The sequence below is a fragment of the Primulina eburnea genome, chromosome 4 (assembly GCF_022965805.1).
Source record: "Primulina eburnea isolate SZY01 chromosome 4, ASM2296580v1, whole genome shotgun sequence".
NCBI lineage: Eukaryota > Viridiplantae > Streptophyta > Magnoliopsida > Lamiales > Gesneriaceae > Primulina > Primulina eburnea.
Genome location: NC_133104.1, coordinates 40773022 through 40791531, shown reverse-complemented (window position 1 = coordinate 40791531; position 18510 = coordinate 40773022). Strand labels below are relative to the sequence as shown.

Here is an 18510-nt window from a genome sequence, read left to right as displayed (position 1 = left end):
GTATAGTCTCTCAGAGGCTCAAGTCAAAGACTGGTGTTATAAGTAGAGAGCAGCTAAAGATGCTGTTGAAAAATAATATACTGAATGACTGAACTGAACACTCAAACTTGATATTTATAGCAGAATACCTGAGCATGTATGTACCTTCTACCTTGATTGGGGATGAGCGAGGAGTCCAAACTCTGATTTGAGTCTGATCTTAATTAACTCATCCATGGGATATCAAAAATATATAAAAATTCAATTTATCGAAATCTCACCATATAATTAATGTAAATATCGATATATTATAAATTCGAACGGTTATTATTCACATCTTGTGACATTAATTAGAGGTCATTTATTGATGAAAATCTTGAGTTGGAAAAGCATTAATTAAGTTTTGTTGATATTTAGTTTGACAAAGTGTGATGATTTTAATGACCGAGTTTGAATGGTGGCGGGTGTAGTTGTTGTCCAAGAAATCAAACCGCCAATGCCTCCGGCAACCTGGCCCCATCTACCTAGTGGGCTGCATTTCTTATCAATCAACTTGGAATAAACTTTCACGAAAGGGTTTGAATGTTGAAAATAATAAATTAAGTGCTTGGATTAAATATGTATTTAGTCCCGATTTTAGTATTTTCTCTTCAATTTAATCCAGCCGTTTAAAACGTATACACAACAAATTGAGGACTATTTTGGGTCGGACTAAATCGGGAAGATTCAAGAACATTGAAGACTAAATGGAGTACTATCCCGAGTTTAATTGAGTTAGGGAAACCACAAATTTGAGGAAATATAGACGGGTTCGACTTGGTTAATGTGAGACTGTTTAACAGATCGTATTTTGTGATACATATCTCTTTTTTTTTGGTCATTCATGAAAAGTATTACTTTTTATGCTAAAAGCATTATTTTTTATTGTGAATATCGGTATGGTTGATCTGTCTTACAAAGAAAGGTTCGTGCAAGAGTGAGTCTCATGTGAGACCGTCTCACTGATCATAATCTGTGAGACGGGTCAATCCTACCCATATTCACAATAAAAAGTAATACTCTTAGCCTAAAAAGTGATATTTTTTCACGGGTGACCCAAATAAGAGACTCGTCTCACAAATACGTCACGTGAGACCGTCTCACACAAGTTTTTGTCAAAAAACAATTAGGAACAAACTTGGAAAAACCTTATACAAGGGACTAACCGAGATTATCCCGATAAATATTTATGAATTTTTATCGAGACCCCCAGTTTGATGTTTTTCTTTTGGCAAAATGGCAATTTTAATATTATAAGTTGATTTATTCTGAGTTTTAGTTCATCAACTTAAAAACTTTCTTTTATTTTCGTACAGTAACTTTTTTTTAATTTTCAATCTTTTTTTCATCACAAGTCGATAAATCATCGAACTTATTCATAACTGATGATCTTGGACATAACTCATGCAGTGAAAATAAATTCTTTCGCTCTTCTTTCTTTCGCTTCATAAAAGATAGCCTTGTATAAGTTGGTCACGATAATATTAGTATTGCTCTTCTTCTATGTACATTCCTCAAAATAATAGTTAATTTAAATATTTATTTTATGTCAAACTTATTGATAATTAAATATTTATTTCATAAATATAAATATATGAAACGATATATATTTTTAAAAAAATATTATCGTTTGGAAAAATCGATGTGATGTTTTCGGACAATTACAAGCTCGATCCACAATATAGAGCCACCTGGTCGTGTATTATTACAACCTCACAAATTGCATATACAACAAACTATTCCCAGGACTTATCCAATCTCATACATCGACATGTAAAAAAAAAAATCATTGATTTAATACATTGATGCAAGTATAATCTTATCGTTTAAAAATAAAAAATAAAACAGAATCGATAAAAAAACGAGGAGATATCTTGTGAGACAATCTCACGAATTTCTATATGTGCGATGGATCAATCCTACCGATATTTACAATAAAAAATAATAATCTTAGCGTGAAAAATAATATTTTTTATACGTGATAACTTTTCTCACAATAATTTATCAATGAAATAGATTTTAAAGTAGAATTTTCGAACTTTTGACCAAAAAAATATCGACTATATATTCACAATAATTATATCTGACTTAATTAAATATTTAGCTCTGGTAATTTTTTGTTATTAGTATTAAACTTAATTTAGTATTCCAATTAAGGACTTTTATTTTATAAGCAAACTATATAAATTTAATCATAGAACAATCTTTTAGTCTGATAAAATTATATAAATTTGTAATCCGAAGTTTAATAGAGAAAACAAAAGAATGTGATTTATTTTAGATTTTAGAAAGGAAATAGGAAAAAGATAAAATGGAAGATTTCCTTAAACCCTAATGTCACAGAACCCCAAATTATTTCTCTTTTTTTAAGACACGCACACTCGGAGGTACTGGCAAGAGGAAGTGTGGATGGTGAGCGTGGCCACGGAGAGGGAAGATTCGGAATCCATGGAAGAGCAAAGGACACCCAAAATTCCGGTATGGGATTTGCCGGATGTCCCGATGGGAAAGCTCCCGCCGCATCTCGAATTTCAGAGGACTCGCGTCCTCTGCACTTTCGATGCCCCAACTCAGGTAACTTACGTTTTCTCGGTTATCTCCATATTGTAATTCATCATTTTTGTTGCTGATGTTGATCAAGCTTTGTTTTGGAGGGTTATATAGACTGAAAAAATTCAGTCTTCGGGTGCGTATGCATCAATGGGAGTGGACAACAGCATGCAATTCGAAGTATTTCGCAACAATTTTAGAGTGGAAGTTATAAGACTTACAGAAGATGACATGGAATTCGATATGATCGGTATCGATGCTTCTTTGGCGAATGCTTTCCGCAGAATTCTCATAGCCGAGGTGCCCAACTTGTTTTGTCTATATTTTGGATAAAAAGTATTCGCTGTCAAAATTTTGTTGGATAAGGTGTCTGACAACATATTGTTCCCCTAGCAGTGTATTTTACCGTATTGGCTGCTCTGCTATATTTTATCTTGAGCATGAAGGAGCAGAGATAAGTAAAATGTGAACTATCTGTTGTGTTATCTTTGCATTTTTTTGTCAGCAAACAGCTGCATTGATGCATTACACTTGAATAAGGCAGGTACAGCATAACTCATGGTAGAATTAATCTAAAATAGATGTATAATTTTTTAAAATCTGTTAACATGGCTATACAATCACATGATAAAGATGCATTCTTCTTTGAGAGTATTTTTGCTATGATGGATTAATTTAATTAAAGCACACTGATTTAATAAAGCAAAAATCTTTTTGGTCTTCCTTTGGACTGAATATTTTTATTTATTCTGTAAATTTTTGTAGATTATTATCTTATTGCTAGTGGTTCAGATTGTTATTGCTTATTCTTGGGATTATATGATATGAAACTTTACTTTTTTGGTAAATTATAGGCTAGCTCTTTTTTGCATTAAATTTTGATGTACTTTTTTCTTCCTTTGTTGTTTTTACTTAATTTAAATTCTCAATTATTTTCAAAGAACAATTCTGTCAATAAGACAGATTCCAGGATAATTTATTGGATAGATGACATAAGTTTTTGTTCATTTGTTTTTTTCCTAGCTTCCCACGATGGCTATTGAAAAGGTTTTGATTGCAAACAACACCTCAGTGATTCAAGATGAGGTGCTCGCGCATAGATTGGGTCTCATTCCACTTAAAGTTGATCCAAGACTGTTTGACTATATGTCAGGTTTTAACTTTTCTCCTTTTCACCTGCTTGCTTTTTCCCCCCATTTTGACATATTACTGTAGCCTAAATGTTACTTTCTAGAAAATGATGAACCCAATGAGAAAAACACCATTGTTTTTAAACTCCATGTTCGCTGTGAAAGAGGCAGTTCGCGAATTAAAGGTACTAAATATGTTACCCATGAAATTATTGCATCTTCTCTCTCTTCTTGTTGTCAACGTGTATTGTTCAGTTGTCCTTTGCTCTTTAAAATTCGCATCTGTTTTTCTGTTTGAAACAATGCAGTGAAATCTGATGAGCTGAAGTGGCTGCCTAATGGCAGTGAGTTAATTCTGAATTCAGATAAATCCAATGCTGATTCAAGTTCGAAGATTAGAACTTACACTTCATTCAATTGCAGTCAAGATTCCCTCCCCGAATTTTCAACCAACCCAATTACTCCCAAGCATGAAGATATTATTATAGCTAAACTTGGACCTGGACAGGTATGCTTTACTTTGCAACTTGTGTATTTATATTAAATTTACAAAAACTCATACACTTACACAATGAGAATTAATGAGTGATAGTTAGAGACTCTATAGGCCTGCAAATAATATCATATTTTGTTGCTGTTATTTTTTTGTTGTCACCTGATGGCTGATGCTTAATGTGATCTTGCGATTCTTACTCCAAGAATCTAAAAGATCTGTTTTATGCTTTTCTGAAATTTTGATAGCTACTATTATTCAGGAAATTGAGCTGGAAGCTCATGCAGTGAAAGGCATGGGTAAAGTACACGCAAAATGGTCTCCTGTCGCCACCACTTGGTATAGGATGCTCCCTGAGGTATCAAATGTGCTTTTTATTTTTATCTACTTATACTCCCATTTTCCCCCAAATTTTGTGAGCATGAAATTGTGAGGCCTTGTCCTTGCTGGAATCCCGAAAGTGACAGAGAGCGTTCATTGTTAACTGAATCTTATGTACCATTTTTCTCTGCATCAAGGGACTTCTTTTACTAACTCTGCTCAAATCACATTAAATTTAACTAACATATGCCATTACATATCGGATAATCAATTTTTTCTAATGTGCATAGCACATACATTAATCACACTTGCAATAAGCAGGGCTGCCATTCTACCCGCTACTTCTTGTTTTTATCTGGTCCTCAACTCTACCCACTTACTTTGTCTTGGTATTGTCTGCATGGATAATTGTTACTTCCGTTATGTCTTATTTGGAGCTTGGAATATCATCTTACTTCAGGTGGTCCTTATATTATCTCATGCTGTCCACTTTTATCCTCGTGTATCTATTATGAATACTCCAAATGCTCAGTGCTGAGTAGCTTACTGCACATTCTTGAATTATTCATAAATTCGGACATCTCAGACTGCTCAAACTTCAGCTATTGAGCACGAGCATCACTTAGATTTTTCTGGCCCACACATAAATGTTCAGTTTTTGCTTGTTATTGGTGAACAATAATAAGATTGTTTAATAAAATCTATTATCTGCTTGAATAGGTTGTCTTGTTGCAAGATATTGAAGACGAGGAGGCAGAAGAACTTGTTAAGAAATGTCCCGTCAAAGTATTTGATATTGAAGATATTGGTAAAGGTAAGTTTGCTGGCATCGATTGTCTCTCCATTTTTTGTGTTTACTGTTTGTACGTGTAGTTTTATCTAATTGAATGAATTACTGCACCCTGATTCGATATGTTGTAAGTTGTCTGAGGAAAAAGGTTTTTGGTTAATTTGGTTTGTATACGGTTATTTGGTGATGTGCAGGTAGAAAAAGAGCTACTGTGGCAAGGCCTCGGTCTTGTACTCTTTGTCGAGAATGCATTAGAGGCGATGGTTGGGATAAATATGTGTCACTACGGCGCGTAAAAGATCATTTTATTTGTAAGTGGAGCATATCTTCTCTCTAGTATACCATTGTTTCGTGGTTACCAACTGTTTAGATTATTGGGTACTTAAAAACCCAGCATGAGTTTTAGTGATCCTTTTGGATGGTTGTGATGGTTAATATCTACGAGAATTTTATGGTGGGTTCATTTTTTTGTTTCTTTAAGGTTGTAGGATTTCTTAATTAAGTGGGGTAAGGCAGAGCTACCAATACCATTGCAAACGTGGTTGTCACTAACTTTTCGTCCATGTTTATGTGAATTTCAATTTTTTCCACCTTTTCTTGTCTTGTTCCAAATTCAAGTTAAAGGTAACCATCCTTGGATCGTGGTCCACATTGTTGTTTGTTGTTCTCGTAAAACTTATACAATCGTACTCAGGAACAGTTCTGTATCTTGTTCCCTCAGTTTTCCGACAAGCAATTCCTATAGAACGATCTACATTTATGTTTCCTCATTAAAATGTGTTCGAATCTGTAGCAGCTGAACATAATATGACGCCAACCGAAAAGGAAAGAATATTTACGTTTCATACTTTCTTTCTTTGGTAACTTAGTTAGAAAGCTTAGTTGTTTATGACGTTTTATACTTGAATGGGGTAGCTTTGATATTGTGAAATTAGCTTTGATCTTGTGAAATCTATGTGAAACTTGGATCTTAGAACTGTTCACTGAAGCTGTCTTCAATTCACTTCCTCAGTTACTATTGAGTCGACTGGAGCATTACCTCCTGAGGAGCTGTTCATCGAAGCTGTGAAGATTTTGGAAGACAAGTGTATGCGGGTGATATCCGAACTTTCTTGACTCTGAAAATGGGATATTACCGTTTGTAATATTCTTTCCACAAACGTGATTGGAAATTTTCGAAGAGAGAAAATCTTTACTTATTTTTTTGTTTCATTCTCGAGCTTTCTGTTGTACTTATCCTTCCAAATTTGGCCAAATTTTGGTTCACTATTGATCTGAAGATCCCTGAAAGTGGAGTCTTGATCAATTCAAGCCGAACTATTGTCCACGCCATAATCCAGTATCGGTCGCTTGATTTAAAATATTCGACCAGTAATTGAAAAGAAAAGAAAAATATTTTTTTGAAAAAATTATTAATTATACATACCATCAAGGGGGAATGTCCGCAGCAAGACGATGCGGCCATTGAACAAGAGGAAGCGGAGAGAGAGCTGGATGCCGATATTTTGTTTAGTCTGTGCAACCAACACTGTGGTGGAGTTTCAGTGACCCATGGCATTGAAGACGATACCCGCGGTGGAATGTACCACCCCCGATTTTGATGATGGCTCCAGCGAGGTGTGCGCGACAGAGAAGTGCCAATGCGTCGGCCAACCGAGTCATCATTTTAAGGGTGTCAATAGCGATATTTTAGTTGGGATGAATCACTGTCAATTATTGCATCTTTTTTTGTTTTCACCACATAAAATACCAAATGCAGAACAATAGGCTCAAAAGGGGCTTAAGACTCAGCCTAACCCCTCATGTGTAGTAACTAGTATGTGGACACGTGTGTTTATACTTAAATAAATCACTTGATTTGTAATCGTAATACAAGTACAATCATGCGCTCACCCAACAGCAGGCACCAGATTAACTATGACCAGACAATATCAAGATTGACTACATATCGAAAAGCAATGCGATGATAAATCAATAATTGCGCACAACGTGATCAAAACTAGACACACAAATGTAGTACTAGAAGCCATAAAGGCAGCAAAAGAACTGTATTTAAACATTAGGCAGATGCATAATCAGCCAAACATAAGAGCACAACGTTGTTCAAGTTTCACATGTTTTCTTTTCCTCGCAACAATTTTACATTACTACAGAACAAAGGGCTTGACATGGTTAGTATTGAAACCTGCCGACCTCATCCAGGGATGTGTTTTTGGACCGAACTGTTTATAAATATACATTCCTTTTTCACACTATGCTCAGTAGTTCGTGCTTGAGCTCTGCATGCAGCAAAACCATTTTTTCTGCAAATCAAATACTTGCCGTCAGTTTTGAGACTCTCAAAAGCCAGATGGACTGACAAAGCAACACTGATTTCGTGCGGGAATGAATCTAATGAACAAATAATCAACTGATTTGTATCACATGCACAATTGGCAAACTTAAAAAAATTCAATCTAATCAAAGAACCACTTACACCCTGAGTTTTTACATGTTCAATTCCATGACTGGTATTTGTATCCGTATCCAGCTTTGTGGGAGAATCAGGCTTCCCACCGGTTTTTTTGTCATCCCTTAACCTGGTAAAAATCGCTGTAAATCCCTCTGCCGAAGCAGGATCATTGACATCCCACTCTCCAAACTTTGGCAAGGGCCTACCTTTCTCCTGTCCGAAAAGTACACCAGAGGTCAACAAATCTCCAAATCAGCTTTCAGTATTTCTCATTTAGATATGAAGTTTAAATCAAGGGTGCAACTCCTAGCAAATTTAACAAAGTCAAACGAGTTCTAGTATTGATGAACCTCACATTGTTACGACCCAGATATATGTATCATCACATCTCCAGAAAGTAGTGCTTTCAATCATAACAAGTACTGATATTGCAAATAGGAAAGAAAGATATAAATTGTACAATTTCCATAGTTTCTTGAACTACTGAAATGTTTATGAACGTAATCGTGGTAAATTTGTGAGAAAAGAATCGAGCTTGGTAGCAAGATTATCACTAAGTAGTACGAAATTCAAGTTCATGGGAAGGGTTCCAATCATAATATCTACATTTTAATATGCCCCCTGCACGTGTATACCAAGTATCGGGAGATATATACCCGAACCTGATTACATATGCACGTTGGTAGGACGTTAGATAATAAAGGAGACCACTACCACTGACTAATTTTATAACACATATGTGATTTCGTGTATCAGTAGTTTTGAACCTGTGGCCGTGGTATCAGGGGGCGAAGCTAGGACCTTGAGTCTAAGAAGCAACATATATATATTTAGCCATCTCTGTAAATTTTTTTAGGCTTTCAAAGATGCAATGTCAAGCTATAATTAAATTGTTGTAAAAGATCAAGAAGAATTTTCAACACCAAGGGAAATTGACCACCCTAAATTTTATGTTAGTAATATTTAAACTTTAAAAATTATAAAGATCCATATCCTGGCAAGGAATCTAACCATATAACTTCACAAATTAATGAAACCTGTGGTAGGCATATGTTTTTCTAGTTCCCTTTCAGTGAGGGGAAGTTTTTCATTCATGTAAATAATGAAACTTGGTGGATGTAAGTCCTACACCATGTCAACTACGATACAAGATGAAACCTGCAAGGCGTCACATTGCAAAATAGGAACAGAGAAGAGTTAAACAGATATGCTACCGTACAATTTTCTGCGGTACCAACAAATTATAGTTTACTACTAGTAACTGCGCATCATAAACAAGGCAATATAAAATATGACATGTAACACGAGCAACAGTTTCAACTATCTGAAATCACTAACATAGGTGTGTTAGAAACTTTATTCAGACCAATTGAGAGTATCCTAATATTTCGATCAACGTATAAATCAAACAATATCGAAAACCTTCACGAGTTTCCTCGAGAACGAAAGCAGCTGAAAAAACTTAGGAAGTTGGTCTTTTCATTGATTTACTATCAATTATTCCCCTTTTCGAGTATCCATTCCATAAGGAAGAGTTCCTCTAATTCTGCTTGAAATTCTTCATGAAAAAGAAATCAATCGAACAAATGCCAGCAATCAATCACTGGTGACGAACAATCCAATTTTAGCTTAGGTTAATGAAGCCAACTTTCAGCAGAATATTCCCCAAGACGACCGTAAAAAAAATGAAGACAACCAGAAATTCAACAACTAAATGAAAAGAAACAGCAAATATATCAGGGAGCAGTAGAAACAAATCCGAAATCAGATTAATACGCAAAAACTGCGGCCGTATTCAATAACCTACCGTCATGAATCCTCAAGAATAACTTTTTCCCAGCAGAGAGAATGAAAATCGAGCCGTAATTTAGCGAATTCGAGAGATAAAGATGAAAAAGATTGTTGGAGCAAAACTGTACGTGTCTGTGCTCCGTTATCTCAAGTTCATTTGTTCCACGTCAGGGGGGTGTTTGGTTGGTGCAAAACTTGAAATTCTAATATATTTAAAATCAAATTATACCAACACTCCTCTCGCGCGTAATGTTGAAAAAATTATGAAAGACGAAAAATATCGAAAATACTGATATGGAAAATTCGGTATGATATGATATTGATACCTGCCGGAATCATTTCGCAAAACGGTTTAGTTTAAAACTCATTTCATTCTAAAACGACAATTTGTTTTGATTGGACCTTGCAGGCAGTGGAAGGTTTAAGATTTTAGAATGCAGTTAAAAGAGAATATTCTTAATATGCCTACTGGTGAGGGCCCCGCCGCCTTCCGACTCGCGGGAGTATACAATGACAACTTCCGGACATGAGTGACCGATTGAGCGCGTTTGGATCCGTGAAGGCAATCTGCTCATCAGTGGTCTTAATTTAGGAAGAGGTCTTCTTCCCGGCTGTAGCGCTTTTTTCTAGCTCGCCTGTGCTCTTGGCTTGATCTTCTACCATGATTTTTACTTTATTTTTTCTTCCCATCAATTTCTTTGTATTTTCTAACGAACCAGTGAAGGAACGTCTTCTGAAATTGTCAATATGATATCGACATTAAACTTTGAAAATTTTGGTATTCCGGTGAATTCAGAAGCAATATTTATAAATTAAATAAATAAAATAAGAAAACTAAGTTCAATGACTCAAATGACCAATTTTTAAAATATAACACAATTTTTTCTAAATTCATGTAATCATATGGCAATGATTTTTTGGCAGTAAACATGCATTTCTTTGGGTATGAACGATATAATATTGATATCAAATCGATATCTCGGTATATCGCAAATATTCGATATAAATGGAATATAAATTATATCGTACACAAATTTCAATTATCCCATAATTTTTTATTTGTAAAAAATTTTAGTATACCGTACAAAACGACAGACAAACAAACTCATGTTCGATCTCACGTTAATATTTAGCTGTGCCATGGGGGATAAGTTGTCCGGTCTAGTCAGTAACCGCCAAGCTTTATTGGCTAATAGTGCTTGATTGAATTTGATTACATCCCGAAATCTAGGGATGACAATGGGCCGGGGCCGGGGCGGGTTTACCATTACCATCCCCATCCCCATCCCCGAATTCCATCCCCACCCCATTCCCGCCCCGATCCCCACTTTTTCGGGTTCGGGGAATCCCCAAACCCGAAACTTCGGGGATCAACTTCCCATCCCCGTCCCCATCTCCATTTCAAAAATATTAATATGGCAAGACGATGACGAATTCGGAGATTTTCTCAAACCAAAAGTTATTATTATCTATAATTATTAGAGATAATATTAATATTAATATCAATATCAATATTAATAATAATAAGATTATTAATATTTTAAAAAATAATATTATTATTATATTATTAATGTTGATAATACTATTATTTTATTATTGATATTATTTCTGGGACGGGTTCGGGGATTTCGGGGATGGGGATATTAATCTCATATACGCCCCGAAATACATCGGGGATTTAAAAAAATCCTCATCCCCGAACCCAAACCCGAAAAAATCGGGGATCCCCATCCCCGTTTCGGGTTTTCCCCGCGGGACCCCAAACCCGTGGGGAAAGTTGTCATCCCTACCGAAATCCCATTCCTCCTTGGTATTTAGATGGACAAAAGTGTTTCCACCTTATCCAATGAATATGTTGAGAGTAGGTCTCTTGTGAGACAGTCTTACAGATTTTCATTTTTAAGATGTGTCAACCCTACCGATATTTACGATAAAAAAAGTAATACTCTTAGCATAAAAAAGTAATATTTATTCACTGATGACCCAAATAAGAGATATGTCTTACTAAATACGACCCGTGAGACCGTTTTGCACAAATTTTTGTCATATGTCGATCATCAGTATTCCCGCCAGACTGCATACTTACATAAAGATCGTGGAAGCTTACAAACTTGTGTTTTGTATCATCTATTTCCTCCCTCATGATATTTGTTATTTTAAAGAACATTGTCAAATTATTTAATGTATGATGTCGTATTGCGAGATGTTTTCGGGAACATCTTGGACGCCCGTGAGATCCCCACCATTATGTATGCTACATATCAAGTAGTTAGACGAATAACATAAGTAATTTTTATTTTTTGTTAAATGACCTTATGTATATTTAAAAACACCAAAATACAATTTGGAAAAGTCATTTAAAAAAATAAAAAATAGTTTGACTAAGGATATTCACCAAAATTTCCCATATATAGTCATTTCAAAACTCCATCTATATAAACACACACAATTTCCAATAATCCAACCCAAATAAATCAAAATTCTTGCATCCAAAATCTATTTGCAGAGGACAAAATCCTTTATTAATTTAAAGTTCTAGAAATAGCCATGACAACAAAGTGAGCAAGCCAAGAGGAAGGAATATCAATTGGCATTACAGGCTTTTTGCCTATGGCATCCAGCCTGTATTGCACACTAATTCCAGGGCAGAAACTGGCAATCTCTTCCCTGTGTTTGTTTGATGCTTGGTGAAAGGACCACAATCTACACATCCTCCATTTGGACATTATATTTCAACATTTTCTAACATATAAATTATTATGTTTGATATGATTTTGTTTATAAGATAAATTAAAAATTATTTCACTTTATGCCTAAAATACTCTTTACATAGTGGGCTTTTTGGAATAAAACTGTTTGTTTTAAATAGAGATAGTTAGTCTTACAGCTCCCTACTCCATCATCATCTATTTCAAACACAAACCTCATGTAATAACTGAGTTTTTTTGTGTGTGTGAATCTCAAGTACTTTTTTTAAAAGTAAAAACTTGTGTGACACAGTCTAACGAGTCGTATTTTGTGAGACGAATATCTTATTTGGGTCATTCGTGAAAAAGTATTATTTTTTATTGTGAATATCAGTAGGGTGTTGGCCCGTCTCATAAATAAAGATTCGTGAGACCGTCTCACAAGTGACCTATTCTTTTTTAAAATAGCGAAAACCAAAAATTTGCTATATTTTTTATTTTGGTAATATTTATTATTGAATTTCAGTTTTAACATGTATATTTCATTTTTTGATATTTTTGGTCATTTTTCTCTTAGTTGTTTAATATGATAATGTATATGTTAGCTCCATGTTGATTACATACCAATACCACCAAACATAACCTTAATAAAGGGTTAAAATAACAAGCTAAAACTAAATTTGATAATATAGACATCAAAATCACAAATATATAAATACATTGAACTAAAATTATGATTTTGCCTTGGAAAGTTAAACAAATATAAATAAATTTAATTGAGTATAAGTTAAGTCAATCACAATAAAATAACTGCTTCTATAATTTGGCTGACTTGGCTCACACGAACCACCAAACATGGTTGAAATAAATCAAATTGTCGCCCGAGAGCACAGATGACTTGGTAAGGTTTGGAATAACGTGGATTGATACTCCCCAAACGTCGTAAAAGTAATTTTCGTGTAGAGTATATTTCTCACTAAAATATTATAAGATATGCTCCTAAGGTCGTTGTTTGCCTTTCTTCATCGGATCCCTACCCACTCGAGCCCATCTAACTCATATAATAAAGTTTACAACAATCAATAAACTTTTAAAAAAATAATAATCAAATACAAAAACTTATATGAGACGGTCTCACGGGTCATATTTGTGAGACAGATCTTTTATTTGGGTCCTCTATGAAAAAGTATTATTTTTTAGGCTAAGAGTATTACTTTTTATTGTGAATATCGGTAGGATTGACCCGTCTCACCGATTAAGATCCGTGAGACCGTCTCATATGAGACTCACTTATAATCAAATTGCTGTGGAAAGCTAGGAAAGTAGGAAACCATGTGGATGACCGTGAATCTATGTGCATATTAAAATTTGGAAGAACCCCATAAATAAAAATAGCGGAGGTGGGCACACCACCTAATTAATTGGGAGATTTGTCCTCTACAAAAGCATATCCAATACAAGACAAAAAAAATTTCTATAATAATTTTAATAGAAATTTATCTAATATATTGATAATGAAAAATTACAAAATATTAATTATGAATATTACAAATACTTTTTTCCTACCCACAAAACTTGCCATTCATTTAAAGATTGCATTTTATAGTATCAATCTTAATGTTTTACATAAAAGAGTAATTTAATATACAATAAATGCCATATCTATGTATATTAAAACCTGAATTCTATTGAATTAAGTGTCAACTATAAAAAAAAAAGAAAAATAAAAAAAAAGAAACCATGGCACGTGACCCCATCAGACAACAATTTATTAAAGATTTATGTAATCTTATATTGCCATTAGTTACTAAGATGTCTCGAAATGGCGCAACATTTGAATTAATTATATGCAATCCTAGGCAACTATACCACGTCTCTTTCGTTTACTGTCCTATGCTTTTTAAATAATCAAACACGTTAAGGTTTAGGTTTACCTAATTATTATGAAATATTCTTAATTTATAGTGGATATTAATAACAGTTATAAAAAAAAGATTGGGTCTCATGTGAGACCGTCTCACGGATCATAATCTGTGAGACGGGTCAACCCTACCCATATTCCTAATCAAAAGTTATACTCTTAGCATAAAAAGTAATACTTTTTCATGGGTGATCCAAATAAGAGATCCGTCTCACAAATACGATCCGTGATACCGTCTCACACAAGTTTTTGCTTAAAAAAAATTTTGAATCGCATTTTGAAGTTGGAAAAAATAAACCTAGAATAAGAGTTTCCTACTAAACCTTGAATAAGACGTAGGAAGTTAAAGGAAAATGGTCTGATATAGAGATCTTAAATTTGAGACAAAATATTTTAAATTCGAGACTCGATTGTAACGTTGGATTGCGAACGAGAAAAGTTAAAGTTGTCGTTTTCATGAATTTATTGCACACGACTTGTAGTGGCAGAATTAAAAGAAATTGCTCCAACTGTAAAACTAAATTTTCCATGAATGAAATGGTAAATGCAGTGGCTGCTGCTAGTAAAAATCAAATGAATTGGAAAATAACACCCGTAGGGACACACAAGTGGAAACAAAGCGAAAATAAAATTAATTTTTAAAAAAAGGACAATTCAACCTCAGTAAAAGTAAAATCTAAAGCTGTAAAAACGTAGACCACACGGTGAGAATCAAGGCTCCCAAAATTCCACCGCCAATTTGGACCATTTCAGCACCACTCGAATTCTGATCAGCCACATCTCCGTCGGGACCATCCGCCGGAGATTCCGACGGGCCAGGAGGAGCCGGCGGAGACTTGTGCTTACTTTTTGAAGACTTGGGTGACTCGGCTGCAGGACCAGGGGCGGGAGCTGGAGCCAGCCCACCAAGTTTGGACAATTCCGGCGGTATCAAAACCTTGTTCACTTGGTAGATAGCCAGAGGCTGGTTATCCACTACAGTGTTTATAACCTTGGCGGTTACGAGTTTTGTTATTATTGTGACTTCGGTGCCATCATTCTGCACGGTGAATACGAACTTGTTTCCTACGGTGGCTAGGGTGCTGGTGAGGCCATTGTTGGATCTCAAGCCAGGCAATGATTCGTAAATCGGCATTGCGTGGTATTCGAGTAAAGATTGTTGATCTCCTGCTGTTAAGTTCTTGTATTTTGGCAGGAAAGATTTCATGGCTTCATCCCCGGGGCAAAATATTGTCAATCCACTATCGATATTTCCTTCGAACGTGGATTCAGCAGGACTACCCGCAAGGGTATCGGCGAAGACCTTGCAGCCGTGAGCCGACATCAGTTTCGTGATATTCACCTGGCTCGGAGCCGGCGCCGGGGCCTCGGCTTCATATGACGGCAAGAGGTTGGAGATCTGAATGATGGAGATGTCGTACGGTTGAGCTTCGACAGACTTGACGAATGTAGCTGAAACATTGCCCCCATTGTCCTCGGGAGAGAAACCCACTTTCCCACGGCTGAGATCGGTTATATTAACGAAACCGGATGAGCCAGTGGCGGAGCCGGTGGCTTGGTACATGGTAGCGGCCAGTGCGCTTCCGTCGGTGATCTGGTGGAGCTTCTTGGCGTCGAAGTAGTCGAGCAGAACGTGGTATGAGAGGACATTCTTTATCCCGCCGAGAGTGAGGTGTTTGGCGAGCAGATCTGCCATCCCTGGATTGTCCACCACGCACACGGTGATGGTCCTCCGCCGGTTGATCTCCGGCGCCAGCTGGGTAACGGATAAGTAGTGGTTGAAGGTTGAGAATTCAGGATGTTTATCTAGCATGGAGGTGACGTTGAACGCATCGGTGGTGGGAAAGACAATCAAGACGGCAAGGAAGACCGCGGCGGCACCGCCCCGGAGCTGCATTGTGTGCTGAAATAATAAATTTTGTGGTGTGGATAGATACAAGAGTGCAGCGGTGGAGTGGATATAAAAGGTGAGCTGAGACAGTTAAGGAGGGTTATTGGTAATAATGACCTGTTTTCCAACATTACAGATAACATATGCACACTGCCTTAAATGAATTTGGGTCGTTGGATCTAGCATAGATATTTTGGATTTGAATAAGCTTTTTTAGTGGCCATTTGCATTTATTTTTGTGTAAGCATAATCAACCCCAGTGTGATGATGAGGGCTGTTAAAACTTTGTGTAAAATATATAAAATTATAATACAATTGATTTTATTTTATTTTTTTTATATAAAATGGTTCCTTATAACTCTTTTCTGATAGAGTGGTTTTCATGTAAGACCGTCTCACGGATCTTAATCTGTTAGACGAGTCAACCCTACTTATATTCATAATAAAAATTAATATTTAATGGAAGACCCAAATAAGATATCCGTCTCACAAATTAGACCCGTGAGACCGTCTCATACAAGTTTTTTGTTTTTCTGATATAGCACTTTAAAAATTTAAAAAGACGCGCCGAGCATTCATGAAGCAGCTGAATGAATGCGGTAAGGCGCTACCTATCCTAGAGCTATGTGCTATGAACTAACGACACTGGCGATGAGCGGAGTGAAGATAGAGATAAATCGAGCCAAAAATGACTGTATGACTAAAATCGGCATCTATGGTGATACTATCTGGATGGCAGATAAATCGAAGGATGAGGGATTAAGTTTCATATAATCGAAAATGTATAAGCCATTGGGGTATACGAAAAGGAAGATTGATTAGGCTTGTCGGGAAATTGGACAGTTCACGTGGTTTAAGCGTCACTCCAGCATAAAATCAAGGGAACTCTTGAAAAGTACAATTTATATAAAAATCGGTCATTTTGTCATTTTGAAATAAGTTTATCAAAAAAATATCATTTTACATAAATATCGACACGAATGACAAAGAGCTCGTGATACAATAAACCTACTAAAAAAATCAATAGGTCCCATAATGACAATTAAATTTTGGAACGCATTTTCGAATAAACGTAATTATTACTTAGCTTGAAATATGTATTTTTAAAACAAAAAAGTTGTATTAACGTGTGTTGCTGTTTCTAGATATATCACATTCTAATTGAATGATTTTATCGAATTCTTAAAGAGTTAAAAAAAATGATTTTATTTTTTATTAAAAAAAAACACCTAAATTGTAATAATAAAAAATTGCATAATCAATCTTTTGGGAATATGAACATAGCAGACAAGAAAGAACAAAAGTAGCAATGTCTCCAATCCAGTACAAGGAAATGTTTTGGGTTAGAAAATCACACTAGAATATTAATACATGAGAATTATTACGCTACTACCTTGATCTCCCACCGGGGGTGGACGACCCGGGTCCGACATGGTAACCAGACCCACCATCCGGACCGTACCCGTAAACAGGTCCCTGAATCTGATGCCCGCCCATCACACCATATGCACCTTCGTAACCTCCCACCGGACCACCGGTCTCTCTTCCTGCTAGCGCGGTCTTCTCCCCCTCCGTATCCCTAAACCTCTGCAAGTAAATCTTCAGCGGTTCAACGTAGTCCTCGAACCCTAGAGTGGACATCGCCCAGAGCAAATCGTCGCCGTTGACCGTCTTCCTCTTCTCCCGCTGACACTTGTCGGACGCCTCGCCGGTGATGAAGCTTATGAACTCGGAGACGCATTCCTGCACCGTCTCCTTCGCGTCTTTCGATATCTTGGCGTTCGCTGGCAGCGCTTTCTTCATGATCCTGCTGACGTTAGCGATCGGAAGAAACTTGTCCAGTTCCCTCTGAGAGCCTTCGTTCTGTGAGTTTCCGTCCCTGTTTCCCCATGATTCGCTATCGGAATCCGCCATTTTTCTCTCGCAGAATAATTACAAACACAGAAACAAAATTATATAAGCAGACGGCAAGCAGAACGAGAACCGGCTGAGAATAGCTCCGGCGGAGGAGAAGTCCAAACAGATTCGCGGGATTGAAACGGAGAGAGGGTTTATAATGGATGATCGCAGATGATGACGTGGATTTTTGTGGACTGTTGTATGTCGATAACTTTCGGTGACACGCGGGCGGCTTATCCATCGTCCGATTGGTTGTTGGGGTGAGGAGATCTCTACCGTTGGTTCAGAATCCGCCACGTGTGACGTTATGATTGGTCGAATTTGTTTCCTGGACCCCATCCCAGACGTCTTTTTCTGACCATAAATATAATGGGCTAATCACATTGCCAATCAAATGCTTTTCCTTTATAACTTTTATAATATTTTTTTTTAAAAAAAAAGCTTTATTTATTAATAGGTGGTAGTAATGTGTGTGTGGTATAATTGGGGATAGTTTTTTTATTGAAAAAACTCGTGTGAGACGTTTTCGTGGGTCATATTTTGTGAGAAAGATATTTTATTTAGTTA

General features: G+C 36.1%; 3 protein-coding genes and 1 long non-coding RNA gene across 4 annotated transcripts; 1 reads left to right on the top strand and 3 right to left on the bottom strand.

Moving 5' to 3' along the window:
- The first annotated feature begins 2344 nt into the window (after nt 1–2344).
- LOC140828949 (uncharacterized) lies at nt 2345–6615 on the top strand. The gene is made up of 9 exons (XM_073191831.1): nt 2345–2592; nt 2683–2868; nt 3592–3721; nt 3803–3883; nt 4007–4206; nt 4454–4549; nt 5233–5326; nt 5497–5613; nt 6315–6615. The coding sequence occupies exons 1-9, from the start codon at nt 2428–2430 to the stop codon at nt 6416–6418; spliced, it is 1173 nt and encodes a 390-aa protein (XP_073047932.1). The 5' UTR covers nt 2345–2427; the 3' UTR covers nt 6419–6615.
- LOC140828950 (uncharacterized) lies at nt 6315–9725 on the bottom strand. The gene is made up of 3 exons (XR_012117371.1): nt 9562–9725; nt 7779–7967; nt 6315–7605 (listed from the first exon to the last, which is right to left on the bottom strand). It is a non-coding gene; the product is annotated as an uncharacterized lncRNA (long non-coding RNA).
- A 4940-nt stretch (nt 9726–14665) lies between these two features.
- Nucleotides 14666–16170, bottom strand: LOC140828948 (fasciclin-like arabinogalactan protein 1). The gene has a single exon (XM_073191830.1). It carries the CDS (start codon nt 16048–16050, stop codon nt 14830–14832), a length of 1221 nt encoding a protein of 406 aa, XP_073047931.1. The 5' UTR covers nt 16051–16170; the 3' UTR covers nt 14666–14829.
- A 1124-nt stretch (nt 16171–17294) lies between these two features.
- LOC140828947 (nuclear transcription factor Y subunit B-3-like) lies at nt 17295–18107 on the bottom strand. The gene has a single exon (XM_073191828.1). It carries the CDS (start codon nt 17956–17958, stop codon nt 17434–17436), a length of 525 nt encoding a protein of 174 aa, XP_073047929.1. The 5' UTR covers nt 17959–18107; the 3' UTR covers nt 17295–17433.
- Between the last annotated feature and the right edge of the window lie 403 nt (nt 18108–18510).

Bases quoted from the DNA above. Each gene is read 5' to 3' on its own strand.
- LOC140828949 (XM_073191831.1), top strand. From the start codon at position 2,428: ATGGTGAGCGTGGCCACGGAGAGGGAAGATTCGGAATCCATGGAAGAG. The intron at 4,550-5,232 runs GTATCAAATGTG...CTGCTTGAATAG, and splicing joins GGTATAGGATGCTCCCTGAG to GTTGTCTTGTTGCAAGATAT. The intron at 5,614-6,314 runs GTAAGTGGAGCA...TCACTTCCTCAG, and splicing joins CGTAAAAGATCATTTTATTT to TTACTATTGAGTCGACTGGA.
- LOC140828948 (XM_073191830.1), bottom strand. From the start codon at position 16,050: ATGCAGCTCCGGGGCGGTGCCGCCGCGGTCTTCCTTGCCGTCTTGATT.
- LOC140828947 (XM_073191828.1), bottom strand. From the start codon at position 17,958: ATGGCGGATTCCGATAGCGAATCATGGGGAAACAGGGACGGAAACTCA.